Source organism: Maylandia zebra, linkage group LG17 (genome assembly GCF_041146795.1).
Source record: "Maylandia zebra isolate NMK-2024a linkage group LG17, Mzebra_GT3a, whole genome shotgun sequence".
Taxonomy (NCBI): Eukaryota; Metazoa; Chordata; class Actinopteri; order Cichliformes; family Cichlidae; genus Maylandia; species Maylandia zebra.
Window position 1 is genome coordinate 14646432 of NC_135183.1, and position 14463 is coordinate 14660894.

At 39.1% G+C, this 14463-nt stretch overlaps 1 protein-coding gene across 4 annotated transcripts in view; it reads left to right on the plus strand.

Moving 5' to 3' along the window:
* Positions 1–13674, plus strand: part of pik3r3b (phosphoinositide-3-kinase, regulatory subunit 3b (gamma)) — a 209289-nt gene extending 195615 nt beyond the window's left edge. For all 4 annotated transcript variants that reach the window (XM_076875802.1, XM_076875803.1, XM_004569361.3 and 1 more), the window contains 7 exons: positions 304–402; positions 2766–2946; positions 3425–3550; positions 3671–3990; positions 4544–4618; positions 4754–4924; positions 6236–13674. In XM_076875802.1, the coding sequence (XP_076731917.1) occupies positions 304–402; positions 2766–2946; positions 3425–3550; positions 3671–3990; positions 4544–4618; positions 4754–4924; positions 6236–6434 (1171 nt within the window). In that variant the 3' untranslated portion in view covers positions 6435–13674. The remainder of the gene's footprint in view (positions 1–303; positions 403–2765; positions 2947–3424; positions 3551–3670; positions 3991–4543; positions 4619–4753; positions 4925–6235) is intronic.
* Positions 13675–14463: the final 789 nt, after the last annotated feature.

Consider the following 14463-nt stretch of genomic DNA (forward strand, 5'->3'; position numbering starts at 1 on the left):
TTTAAGTGCAGGTTAGCTGTTCCACAAACAGTGATAACCACACCTACAGTGCAGACAGTCAGTCTGCCACTCACGTACTTATCCTCAGCTGAGACACTGCTGGCTAGGATCACCCCTCCCTGCACTGCTAATTGACGGATTGTTTACTTTGAGGTGTGTGGTTATAAAGAAAGTTCTACTCGCCTGCCACTGATGATTGAAGGCAGACTTTTCCAAATGAACACCATCTGTGCATGGATCACTCAACCAAGTCAAACACCCTTTTTTTCCTTCCTCTGTTTCTCTTTTCTATTTTGTCTTCAGGGAGGAGGTGAATGATAAGCTCAGAGACATGCCTGATGGGACTTTCCTGGTTCGGGACGCGTCTACTAAGATGCAAGGCGACTACACGCTAACGCTAAGGTAAGGCCACTGCACACAGACGTTTATGTCTATATCAGAGCATCTGAATGATGTGTTTTAAACCACACAAGGATTTCTACAAACTTGAGAGTAGTGCAGCACTTCTGATCCACTTTAATGCTGTTATCCTTTAGTTAACTGCAAGAATGTAGACTTGAGATGGTTCCTATAAGTGCTTTGTAGATAATAAAGAATAATAGAGCGTTGCCTGCCTTCTGGACATATTTTAAACTTGTATTGCCATAGTCGGAGCATGCTGATGTTATTATTATTTTGTTTTTTGTTGTTTTTTTAGCATTGCATAGTAATAGTGGACAATTTTAGGTTTGGGTTTTTTTTGTGGGGGGGGTTGGTCATACACTGTTCAAAAAATGAAAGGAACACTCTTTAATCAGAGTATAAGGTCAAGGCAGTTAAGCTTCTGGGAAATTGATTTGGTCATTTAAGTAGCAGAGGGGGTTGTTTGTCAATTTCAGCTGCGTTGATTTGAATGAAATTAACTACAGGGGCACTAGAGAGGCAACAATGAGGAAATACCCAAAAAGAAGAATGGTTTTATAGGCATATTTTCCCACCTCATCTTTTCTAATCATTGTTTTTGTTTGGCTAGTGTCAGTGTGACTACTGGTAGCACGAGATGATACCAAGTCCCCTATAGAGGGTTAGGGTTAGAGTCCAACTCCTCCAGGATGACACATCATTGTGTACAATTGCTAGGTTTGCGGCCTCTCCCAACATCTTAAGAGCATGGAGGACATTAGTGTGAATGTCTCTGGCCAAACAATCAGAAATGGACTTCACTGCTTGGCACTGTGGAGTCTGAGCTGGGCTTTTCATAGATAAGAGCAGGTTCACCCTGAGTGACTGTAACATCAGCATGACTAGTTTAGTGGTGGGTCAGTGATGGTCTGAAGAGCCAAACCTAAGGAGAGATTGACAGACCTTCACTGGGTGGGCAACAGCACACTGAGTGCCGTTTGGCATCAGGATGAAATCCTCGGACCGCTTGTCCAAGCCCCCAGGACCCTGTGCTGGTGCAGTGGGTCCTGGGATCCTCCTGGTGCTGGACAACACCCAGCCTCATGTGGCAAGAGCTTGGTGGCAATTCCTGAAGGATATCATTCAATTCAGTTTTAGTTATATAGGACGAAACCACAACAGTAGCCACCTGAAGTCATTTTATAGGATGAAGGAATTGATGCCATAGTCATGCTAGCCTGACCTAAATCCAGCGTGGCTGGGTTGCACCTCAGACTGTCCAGGAGCTTAATGATGCCCTGCTCCAGATCTAGGAGGAGAGTTCCCATCCAACACCATCTGTCAACTCATTTCGGAGCATGCCCTGATGTTATCAGGCATGCATACAAGCACGTGGAAGCCATAAAAACTGGGTATCATTTTTAGTTGCTGCAAAAAAGCTGACTGCGTTATTTTGTTACTTTCATCCTCTGAAAGCTGAGAATTTTCATTTTCATCAAAGTGCATGGTATCCTTTTGTTCCCAGCAGATTACCCAGCCTATAACAGAATAGAAATTAGCGTAATTTTTTTTTCCCCCCACTGAGCTCTGATGTGTGTTTTGATGGAATAGAATACATGCTTAAAACGAATTCTCTTCTACCTCTGTGTATTTTTTGTTTTGTTTTGTTTCACTGTGTGTCCCTTGATAACTCGGACTGAATGTAATCTTAATAACTAGTTCATCTTTTGACTTTCAGACAGAAATGAATAAAACCTATTAATGATGTCAACTGACAGCAGAACAATTCATTACACTAGCATAGGATAAGTATGTTTGTTTAGGAAATACATTTTTAACTTGAATTATTTAGTATAATTCTCTGTTTAGACTTTGTTTGATTATTTCTTTTCAAACCTGGTGACATATTTTAGCCTTGTGTTTCAGTTCCACCTTCTTTCTGCTTTTACCATCAGCTGAACTTTAACATTTCAGGGTAATGGTCAATAATAAGAGTTCTAAAATGGACTCTTCTGAAGTGTGGTTTTTTTTTTTTGTTTGTTTGTTTGTTTGTTTTTGTTTGGGGTTTTTTTGTTAGGGGCAGGGTGGCAGGAAATATGAAGCCATTCTCTGATGCATAGTTTAGCAAAGAGTGTTTGGTGGCTAAGATGTGATTTATTTATTTTTTTCTTCTTCTTCATTAACCTGACACGGGCAGGTCAGGAAAAACCAAAGATCCCGCCTTGGAGTCATACCATGCCCAGGTGTTATAGAAGCTATGGTGTATAAATATTTGTACGCCACATCTTCAAATGTTTGAAGGCGTGTATATAAATTGACAACCTGTCTGTTTTAGAATGCATTGCCTGTCTCTTTAAGCCTTTGTTTGTTATTCTGTTATTCAGGAAAGGGGGCAATAACAAGCTGATAAAGATCTACCACAGAGATGGGAAGTACGGCTTCTCTGACCCCCTGACTTTCAGCTCAGTGGTGGAGCTCATCAGCCATTACAGACATGAGTCACTGGCTCAATACAACACCAAGCTAGATGTCAAGCTCATGTACCCCATCTCCCGCTTCCAGCAGGTAAACTCCCTCCTCATAATCTTTAAACAGTATCCTCTTGAACACCACCAACAATCTTCCCTCTATACCCAATGACTTGCTCTTAGTGTTTCCACTTTAAACTGCAGCAGCAGCTACATGATACCTGCACGCTGAAATGTTGCCCTTTCGGCCGGCTCCTATGACATACTCAATTGCACGCACCAGTGATGAAAGGGCAGGTTTAGCCAGTCATTACTCAGAACTATGCAAGATTAGCCAGAATGCCCACCTGGGCTTACACCTGGGGCATTGTGGGTGGTTTATTAACGAGCCTGTTCAGGAGTCACCCTCAGTAAGGAGAACGGGGGTAATGGGAATAAGTGTGTGTGCGTGCATTTTTGTTTTTCCTTTTGGCCTTTTATTACAAATGGCTTTTGATTTTACTCTCCAGCTTTTTCCTTGTCAGTTTCTGAAAGTCACTCTGTCTCTAATGCTCCTTTCTCCGACTGACTCTCAGGACCAGCTGGTGAAGGAGGACAACATCGATGCAGTGGGGAAGAAGTTGCAGGAATACCACAATCAGTACCAGGAGAAAAGCAAAGAATATGACAGACTATATGAAGAGTATACCAAGACATCACAGGTATATTCATACTCTAGTCTAACAAATGCATTGCTTTTTTTGCATGTCTGTTTTTTGTTTGTTTGTTTGTTTGTTTTTTGGGGCTTTTTTTGTGTGTCAACTATTCATCTTGTCCTGCAGGAGATCCAGATGAAGCGAACAGCTATTGAAGCCTTCAATGAAACCATCAAGATTTTCGAGGAGCAATGCCACACGCAGGAGCGCTACAGCAAGGACTACATTGAGCGTTTTAGGCGTGAGAGCAATGATAAAGAGATTGAGCGCATCATGATGAACTATGAAAAGCTTAAATCTCGCCTCGGAGAGATCCACGACAGCAAGGTGCGGCTGGAGCAGGACCTAAAGACGCAAGCCATGGACAACCGGGAGACAGACAAAAAGATGAACAGCCTAAAGCCTGATCTCATACAGCTCCGCAAAATCAGGGATCAGTATCTAGTGTAAGCATACAAAGACGAGAGAAAAACATGAGCAATGGCATTAGTACAGAAAGCAGGTCAAAGCAGGTCAGCATTAAAAACCTACTGACCTGGAACAGGATCCTGTTTTCATGTGTTTATATTGTTCATGCTGTACATCTGTGGGGTAGCTACACACACTTGAAAGTCAAATGGGGAGTTATTAGATGTGGTCAAAAAAACTCAAACATCAGTGGAATCATTTCCGATGAAATAATTGTTTTTTTTATTGATTGTCATATGGACATCAAAGAAAATCTGACTCATCATAGTTCTAGAGCCAAAAGCACATCAAGTGGCTCAATCAGAAACTTGCTTTAGTTTAGGGAAGGTCCAGTTCAACTCGATATCAGAGCGCCTGCTTTATTTCCAGGAACAAGTTAAGCAGTTTCTCAGCAGAACATCCCAAATTATTCTGTGAGGACATTTGCCAATTTCAGTCTTGTGCCGGTTCACTCTAACATAAACAAATTTCAAAGTTTCAAACCGATTCCTAGCAGTAACAATGCTTCTCTCTCTCTCTACTTCTCTTTAGCTGGCTCAATCATAAAGGAGTTCGTCAGAAACGAATTAATGATTGGCTGGGAATCAAGAATGAGAACACAGACGAGTGAGTCTCTACTTGCTTTGCTGCAACCCAAACACTGTTACTTTACTTACTTAGAGCAACTGTTAATTTAAAGAGCAGAATATATTATTTCTTTGGTGCAATTTCTCAATGTATTGCATATGTATGTGGTTGCAGAGGTTACTTTGTGAGTGAGGAAGATGAGAACTTGCCTCACTATGATGAGAAGAACTGGTTTGTGGGGGATCTGAACAGGACACAGGCAGAGGAGCTGCTCCTGGGGAAGCCAGATGGAGCTTTTCTTATCCGAGAAAGCAGCAAAAAAGGGTGCTATGCCTGCTCTGTAGTGTGAGTACATGCAACACATGACTGAAGTGATGTGCGTCTTACTTTACATACCCATACTTTATGAAGTCAAGAGTGACATTTTTGTCCTCCTCGTTTGTACACAAGGACAAAATGTTGGGACACCTTTCAAAATATTGCACATTGAGACGAACACCAGTGCCAACAACAACATTAGGCATTTGTATTATATACATAAAAAGTTGTTAAAATAGAATCGAAGTTACAAAAAAGCTACAACTTTTAATTGTATTTACTCTCAGGCTTTTCAATAGCACCATGCTTTTGCAGTACATCTTTAAGCCACGAAATATTTGAAAGCTTCAGAAAAGAAGCTGATTATTTTATTGAAGATGATGGTAGGGCTTTTTTAAGTCTGCAGCACACTGTGATTCACAGTGTGCGTTTGAGGGAACCGAAAAAACATTTTTGGACACAAAACTGTGGTAGAGGTGGGCGATATGAGGAAAATGTAATGCACAATATTTTTTAGCTATATTGCGATACACGATATACATTGTGATATGTCTTGACCCCCATTGGTACTGTGGGCAAAGTGTGCCGCGTAGAAAATCTTCCAGTTCAGACAGGGGATTAATGATGCATTCACAGCATGTGGGAGGGGAAAAAAACTCAGTGATTTACATGCTGATTGCTTTCTATTTCCATGGCAACCTATAGTCAATGGTTACAATAAAGCCACTTATGTGTCCATGTCTATATATTTAGACTGAACCCAATAACATGGTAGCTTTGTAAAAGCCAGTTTAAAAGCATGCTATAACAAGATGATAGAAGAGCCAGAGGCAGGAGGATGTTAAAGTACAAAATGTGTTTTAAAATGCAGAGATTTGATCTTCTAAAGTAGTGTTGTTGTTAGCTGTTGTCTTCCCCCAACCCAAACTTTGGTTAGACACTGAGTGAACCCTGAGAGCAGGAAGGTTTGATTCCAAAATGTTTATTTTTCTTAATGTCAGTATTGAATAAGATGCTTCCTCTTGGGAAGTAGTAGTTTGAGAGAATTAATGAAAAAGGTCATTTTTTCACAGAACCAACAAGTTCACTGACTCAAAACTCTTAAATCACTACACTAAATTAACATTTGAAAAAATACTGAATGTAACCAAAATAATAAAACTGATATGATTTCCATTATTTATTTATTTTTTTTTTTTTTTATCTCTGGGAGTTTACTTTAGTAGTAGAACAAAGCTAGCTGGAAGAAACTGGAAATGCAGAAAGAAAGCATTGAATGACAAATTTTTAACCTTAAAACAGTCTTAACTAAAGTACCTCTCCTGTGTGTCTCCTAAGTGTGGAAGGGGAGGTGAAGCACTGTGTCATCTACAGTACACCACGTGGCTTTGGCTTTGCTGAGCCATACAACCTCTACAGCAGCCTGAAGGACCTGGTGCTCCACTACCACCAGACTTCCCTGGTGCAGCACAATGACTCACTCAATGTGCGCCTTGCCTACCCTGTCTACGCACAGATGCCCTCTGGACGAAGATGAACCCCAACCAACGATGCTAAACAACTACCCCCAGAAGGACAACACATTTTACCGTCTTCAGGATAAAGAAGAAAAGGGGGTGTTATGAAGCTTAATGGGTGGTGGTGGTATTGGTTGAATTACAAAACAACCCTGTGTCCAGACCTGATGAACATCGATACAATTTTAACATTTGCTGCAACACACACATCAGCCACCTTGGAGTTATATATTTTTACAAGAACAATTTTGGAGGGCATTCTTTCTAAAGACTGCTTGATTTGCACAAGGAAGTTTTAAATGTTTGTGAATGTGAAAACAAAAGTGACCGAAGGAAGGAAATGGAGTAGGAGACGTCAGAGTTTCAGGTTGATCCCGCTGCTACCTAAACTCCAGCTCAGACTTTATACCAGAAACTCTAAAGTACAAGAATGACAACAAAACATTCCCATCAGACTTTTTCTGTGTTCCCATCATTTTTTCCTCCCTTTTCTTTTCATCAGATGGTGTAACTTTGAAATATATTTTTGGAGATTTTTTTTTTTTTTTTTTTTTTTTTTTAAGAGGTTTCCTTTTTGTTTTCACTTACTTTGAAATGATGTCAAGTGTCTGTTCTCTGTCCCTCGCCATACAAAAATATAAAACGATGTAGCATAAAAGACAAAGCACTAGGTGCTATAGAGAGAGTAGACTGCTGCTGCTGAGGGATCTGGGGGGAGGGAGGTGCACAAGTGACACAGAAGTTTTTTGTTTTTTGTCTCAAAGACTGAAGCCTTGCTTGTATAAACTAATTATTTTGTTTTTATTATTGTTTTTTTTAACATTGCTTTTTATTATAGTCCTGTGAAAAAGTATTTGTACCACCCTTTTTCTTGGGGGGGACACAACATGTCACACGTCACACTTAAATGTTTCAGATTATCAAACAAATATTACTAAATATCCAAGTAAGTGCAAAATGAAGTTCATTTATTAAAGGAAAAAAACAATTATAACCTACACGTCTCTATGTAAAAGAGAAAAGGAATTGCCCTCCACCCTTGATAATTCATGAGTTTACTGCCAGATATGGAAGTTGTGAATTAAAGTATATTAGAAAAAATAAAAGCGAAACTTCATGCTACAATCTAAAGAAACTTGAACAGATGAAAAACAAAGTCATTGACGTCTGTCTGTCTGGAAAGGGCTACAAAGATATTTCTATGGGAATCCAGCGAACCATGGTGAAAGGTTGGAATAGTGAACCTTCTCATGAGTAGCCATCCTGCCAAAATTACTCCAAGAGCACATCAACGACTTATTCAGGGGTTCATAAAAGAACTGCATGTAAACAACTACAGACGTCACTTGCCTCAGTTCAGGTCAGCATGCATGATTCACCAATAAGACAGGGCAAACATGGCATCTATGGGCACGATCCAGGCCAGGAAGGTTTGGATAGCTGCTTTTTGTCCTTAAAAATTGAAATATTTTAGAACCTGCATTTTGTATTTCCTCAGGCTGTCCTTATCTAAGATTAAAACTCGAGGCTCTGAAACATGAAAGCGTGACAAATGTGTTTTTGAAAGAAGAAAAAAATCAGCGAATGGGAAGAATACTTTTTCACACCACAGTATGTGTAAATGGTAACAAATCACAACCAGAGACCAAAGTTGGTGTGAAGGGGGAGGATAAAGCATCTGTTGGGTTTTTCTTTCTTTATTTAATTTTCCCATCTTTGGTGAATGCAAATGGGTGAAGATAAGCAATGATGTGTTTAAGGCCACACATAAAAATGAGTTTCAGGCCGTGTGCTTTAGCGACAAATATACTTCTTTTTTTTCTTTTTTTTATAAACCAAAGGGTACATGAACCCCACAACCTTCAAAGCACTCAAACAAGCTCCATTTGTAATCTCAGCGCTTACAAAATTTTGGCTGTGTACGCCAAAGTGGATGAGTCAAAGGAGGTGTAATTAGCAGCTAAAGCTACATGGCATCTTTTGGCTAATTTCAAAACCCCCAAAATTTCTTTCTCCTCCTGAGACAAACTGACAGCTGAAATTAATGGGAACATTTTTGCTTAGTTTCCTCCAAGCTCTTTCTTTTTTTTTTCATGCATCAGTATAAAGGTTAACCGAAATCATCTGGCCTAGCTGCTTACAAACTGTGATAATGGTGACACTAAATCCACAGCACATTAGTGTGAATTTACCCTATGCAAAAATGATTTCATTTGCATTACCTGTCATAAATTTGTGCCAATTTGCTTCTTTGATTTTATCTTTCTATATAATTGGGACGTGAAAATTTCACTTTGAATTTGGTCTGAAGAAAACATAAGGCACATTAAGGTAAACTGGTAAAGGGTTCCTTTTCCAGCCTTTGAAAGGCTAAGCTTGGTGAAAAATGTTGCCATAAAAGCCGAAACCCATTTTATGTGTGGTTTAAACAAAGAAAAGAGCTAATGCAATGTGACTGCAGGCTGAAAAACTGGGGTGTTTTTGTTTGAACGCCTTCAGAAAAAATAAGCTTTTACTAAATGTTTATGTATAAGGAGCACAGGCACACAAAGTCCATGTCCTGAGCTGAAGATACAGGCTTTAGAAGAAAATCTGAAAACTTGAAAGAACGTGCAATCTAGCTTTGTGTTTAATGTAGTTCAGCAGTTAGTGTGAGATGCACTAAAGTTGGAGATAATCACAGTTAAGCTGTTGGAGTGAAATTCCCTTTCTGTCTGATTGCTGATAGTGTTTGGCTTTTATTTGAACCCAAACGACATGCTCTCTGCGTGACTTTCTAACCAGTGGATCCATTTTCTGTCAACGACTCGATAAAAAGAAAAATATCTTCAAACACTGAGAGCTACAATACACGACCAAGTTAGATTCTATTCCCCCCAGAAAATGAATACACAGCACAGTAAAGCATCTTCTCATAGTGATCAAGTTGACTTATCGCTGCCTGACTGATAATATGGAGCTTTTAAAAGGTCGTAATGAAATCAAAGGTTATGAGAATGCTTAAGAAAAAGCAGAGATGTGATTCTCAACTCACTCTAATCCTCGTCTTAAAACTAATCACACTGGTTAGGCATTAGCCTTTTTTTTTAAACTGGAAAGAGCATCTAATAATAAAAAAAAAAGTTAGATAAAGCACCCCTTTCTCTTATTGTCATCTTTAAGATTTTCCCAGTTTTGATAAGCTTGGCCACAAACGCACAGAGAGAAAGTGTCCAGTTTTAGAAAGAGTGCTATTGTTTGGAAAGTGCAAAGGAATCATTGTGAAGAAATCATAAAGCCTTGTTTGTGCCCACTGTGTGTTTATCTCCAGTCATCTCTATGTCTTCTACAACCTATTGGAGTCTGCTCACTGTTATCTACCATAACCCTCCCTCCATTACAGCCCACTAGTCTGCTGACAATAGGTAGATGAACTGGGAGAAGTGAGGTTTGTGGAGCTGAAAGCCATGGGTAGTGAAAGTTTCTCTTTCTTCTTTGTAAACTACAGGATGAATCGGTGTGGCAGTATTAAATCTAAATTGACCTGTTCTAAGGCTTATCAAGAAGGTGTAAACCTGCTTCAGTAAATCTCTTAAGACTGCAAGTCTGTTTAGTTTCCACACAAATTCACAAGTAGTCCTAATAGAATAAAATGGAAGTGTATATAGAACTCACTTCTCTAGACCTGTAGAAGTGTGGCTCAAAAGTTACACAAAAACTGGCTCAACTGCTAAATCGTATGTCAAAAAGTTGGTGCCAAATTTACTTGATCTATCAGCCCGAGTTTTCCAGTTCAGTTAAGAATAGCAGCCATAAGTAGAAACCCAACGTAACTTTTGCAGCATGAAGAATTTAGGGAGATTAGCTGTGTCCTGTTTCAGGGGCTTCTTGTAATATACAAGTTTTAAGACACTGCTGCAGTGGGAAGGAGTTTCTCAGGCTTATATGTGCGTTTCTGTAGATCTTTGGATTGTTGGGCTTCCAGTTCTATTGCAAACTATGTATTTTGCAGTTTTGCAACTGTATCAATTTAATGAGATTTTAGATTTTTTTTTAATTTTATTTTTTTGCATCTTATTGTTTTTGTTTGGTATCAGTGTTTTTGTTTACTGTCCGTAAGTATACACAAGCTAATTTTCTAATCTTATTATGGCCATATTGTGAGAATTTACAATGACACTGTGGTGAATCATCTGCAAATGCTTTTTTGCAGAGGTGCAGGTTTAGCCTTCCCTTTTTCAAATGAGCCTCTGAACTGGACACGGCCTCAGAGCTTTGCTTTCTTGGATTAAGTCACAGGTTATCTTTGCTTTTTCATGGGGTTTGTCAGTATAATCTTGAATGTACAGCAAGGTTGGTCCAGTGTGTTTTTTTAATCCGAAGCACCTCAGTCACGTTTATCTAAAATCAACACATACTATTGCTAACTCTCAAGGTGCTATCGGGAATGCAGGCCCATTTAATTCGGACGACTTTTTTGATCATAGTTTCTGGTCATTAACCCTCAGGTCTTTTTTCCAAGTTTACCGTAGAAGCTACCACACAACAAAGCCAGCGTTTTGAGGGGAAAAAATCAGGTTAAATCAGGGTTTTTGTGCATGGATACTTCAGTCACTCATCAATTAATGTAGGCCCATGACATTGACTTTTTAAAATGTCCTACCTTTAACAGTCTTGTACGTCATCGGTTCCCATAATTAGATGCAGCATCGTCACCAAATGGATGTCATGGTCTTTCTTTCCCCTCAGTCAACATACGGTCTAGGTTTTTGTTTCTTTAGTTTTTTTCCCTGTTACCAGACTTTTGTGTTTTGCATAGGGAACTCAAACATCCCTAAGTCTATTACTTGAACTGTATTGCATTGCTCACTGTTGAATGTCTTTATATAAAATGATACATTTATTAAAGAAAAAATTTAAAAAGCAAATAGTTCCCTTTTGTTTTCTGGTGAGCAGGGATGAGGTTTGTAGTGTATGTACAGTATTTGTTACAGGCAAATGTAGAGCTACTTTGGGAGGGAAGAAGGTGCCATTTGAAACTTTTCTCAGATGTGTTTCGATTGTCACATAGGGCTTGACTGAAATTGCACACATTTACTGGTGATGTCTGCGTATGCATCCAGAGTCACATTTACAGAGCTGTCATATATATGATATATCTTTATATGTATATAGAGCTTAAAGGAGTTACAGTTTGAAGGGTTGTTTTAGTTGCCGTTTGACCATCCCCCCCCCCCCCTTCAAAACACATTAACGCCAAAGATTTAAGTTCTTGATGTTTGTTGATGATTGGAAAATGAATGTTTCAGTAATAGAAACAATTTTTTACGTCCATTGAAATGATGGTATCACGACTCACAAAATAAAATCATAGTGTGAATGACCATCCCATACTGCTTGGTGAGATTGTTGGATTGTCCATCAGTTCAGTTCTTGTGAGTCGAAACGTGTCTTTTTGTTTGTTTGTTTGTTTTTGTGGCATATCAGGAAAGATCCATCTTTAGTCCATGTTCATTGATCTTCCGATTGTAAATGAATCAAAATTATTGTAATCTGTGTTTGCCAGTTTATGAAGTTCAGTCTTGTTTGAAGTTTTTTTTCTTTCTTTATTTGGAAAGTGTCCTGCAGAAATCCAGAACAAATGTTCCTAATGGAACACAAGAAATTGATCCCAAAAAGACCGAACTCATGAAATTTACTTTTTAGCACTACAAGCATTTGACTTAACTTAAGAGTGGGATGTCTTGTCTCGCTATAACCCCTCTCCTGGCCACCGTCCAGATGTCTTTTTTTTTTTAAAACATCACAAATAATTAAATTATTTCTGCAGGATTGTTCTCACTTTTTGTATCACTAAACAATTACATGCAATATTCCCTTTTTTGTCAGTCAGGGGTTCACGATGGAAGGAAATGTATTTGTGCAGTTACAGACCCAAAATACAGGCCTTTCTGTACACCTGGGGTTACAGTGACATCAGTTATGAGGGTTAATGGGACAAACCAAATATTGTCAAGTTTACTTTTAATGACTGTTTGGTTGAGTTTACTTCAGAAAACTCAGCATCAACTTATACAACTCCAGGGAACAGATTTTAAGATCACCTCTCAGAAAAGGAAGGTACATTTTGATTCTAACAAAGGTGCAGGCTCAGTAACAAAAAGGAACAATAACTCCACTGTTACCTTTTTCTGAGTGTTTATACTCACTATCATTGCAGGACTGTTAAAATAGCAACTGTCTATTATTCCTCTACTACTATTATTAATACCACTAGTACTGCTACTACTCATCCTTAAGCAGTTCTGCAAAGTTTTATTTGCAGCCAGGTTTTAATATGTTTTGTTCTTACAGAGGAGTTGTGTTGTCTTCTGACGAATGCTTATCTGATCACAGCGCCCAGCACAGCTTTGGGGAGTATCAGTTTCTTTAAAAAGAAAAAAAAAACTTGAAAAAAAAACTTTAAAAAAAATCAGTTTTCAAAAAAGGTTATACAACATCCCCTCCTCCCTTCTATGCCTTTTACCCCTTTTTGGCATACGTACAGATCCAGCATGCATATTTGGTACTATTGACTGTTTTCTCTTGTGTGTAAAAGAAAAATGGTTTAAAAAGATGTCTTTAAAATCGAATGTTATTTGTCTGTTTATGGTGTATTGAGATCTGAATTTAATATAGCAAATTTAACATCACTGCTTACAGCTGTAACAAGTTATAGTCCTTTTGTGTTGGTTGTTTAATGGTATAACAAAACTGAGAAAGAGAACCAAAAATGTATGCCAACCATTGGTACATCACATGAATAAATAATAAGCTTTGAGTATTTTCAGTCCAAATTACAGCATTAACTATAGCCCAGTGTTCTTTTACAATAAATGATCAAAGATTTAAAACATCCAGTATGTGTCATTCATAAGAATTTTGCACAATAAACAATAAAAGAAAAAATGACAAAGTGCTGATTTACATAACATCAGAGAACCACAAACTTGTACCTTGACTGAATGAAATCTCTCCCATTCAGTATTTTCGGTTGACTCAAGCTGGTCTCTTTCTCAGCGTTACCCTCAGCCATACCTGCTTTTGGCTTCTCTTGGTATTCTCTTTGAAATGGTTTTTGGTCCTTCACCATTACACTACTTTCTTGTGTCCGTTGGAAGAGTTTGTTGAGTTGTTTATGAGCCGTTTGTTTTATGAGCAAAACCCACGTATGATTATCAGTGGAGTTACAACATATTTGATTCTCTTGCAGAATAAAGGAAATATTTTGTTCACTTACAAATATGTGATTGTCTTTTTTGTAAATGCTTCCATCTCAGGGTGTACTCTCACTAGGTGGTTTGTAATGTGCCTGCGCATACCCCAAAATTCATTTGATTAGTGTGATCACTACATGCCATATCTAGTTCAGTTTGACCCTTGCACATAACACGTGCAATGCGGCCAGTGTCATTGCTAGTCATGGATTTGCAACCCTTACTCAATAATAGCTACCTCTGTAAAAGTTGTTTTAAGTAATTAAGACGGAGACACCTTTCCTAATATATCATCCAGATGATACCGCAGCCACCCGAGCCAGGTTGCCTAACAGTTCATATTGGCTTCATCAGGTCATGGCATCCAGTTCGCACTGGAACAGTTTACAGTCAAGTGTGAAGTGGCAGGAATGAGAATCAGCACCTCAAAGTCTCAGCCGGAAAAGGGTGGAGTGCCCACTCTGGGTCGGGGACAAGTTGCTACTCCCAAGTGGAGGAGTTCCCAGGAGCAGGACACTGACAGATGGATTAGGACTGCAGCTGCAGTTATGTTTTTGCACAGTTTATGTTTTGGTAAAAGGGGACCTGAGCATAAAAGTGAAGCTCTCAGTTTACCATGTGATCTACGTCCCTTCCCTCACCTATGGTCATGAGCTCTGGGTAGTCATCAAAAGAACAGGTTCACAGCAGACATGAGCTTTCTCAGAAGGGTGGCTTGCCTCTCCCTTCAAGATAGGGTGAGGGGCTCAGAGTAAAGCCGCTACTCCTCCGCATCAAAAGGAGCCACTTGAGGTGGTTTGGGCATCTGACAGGA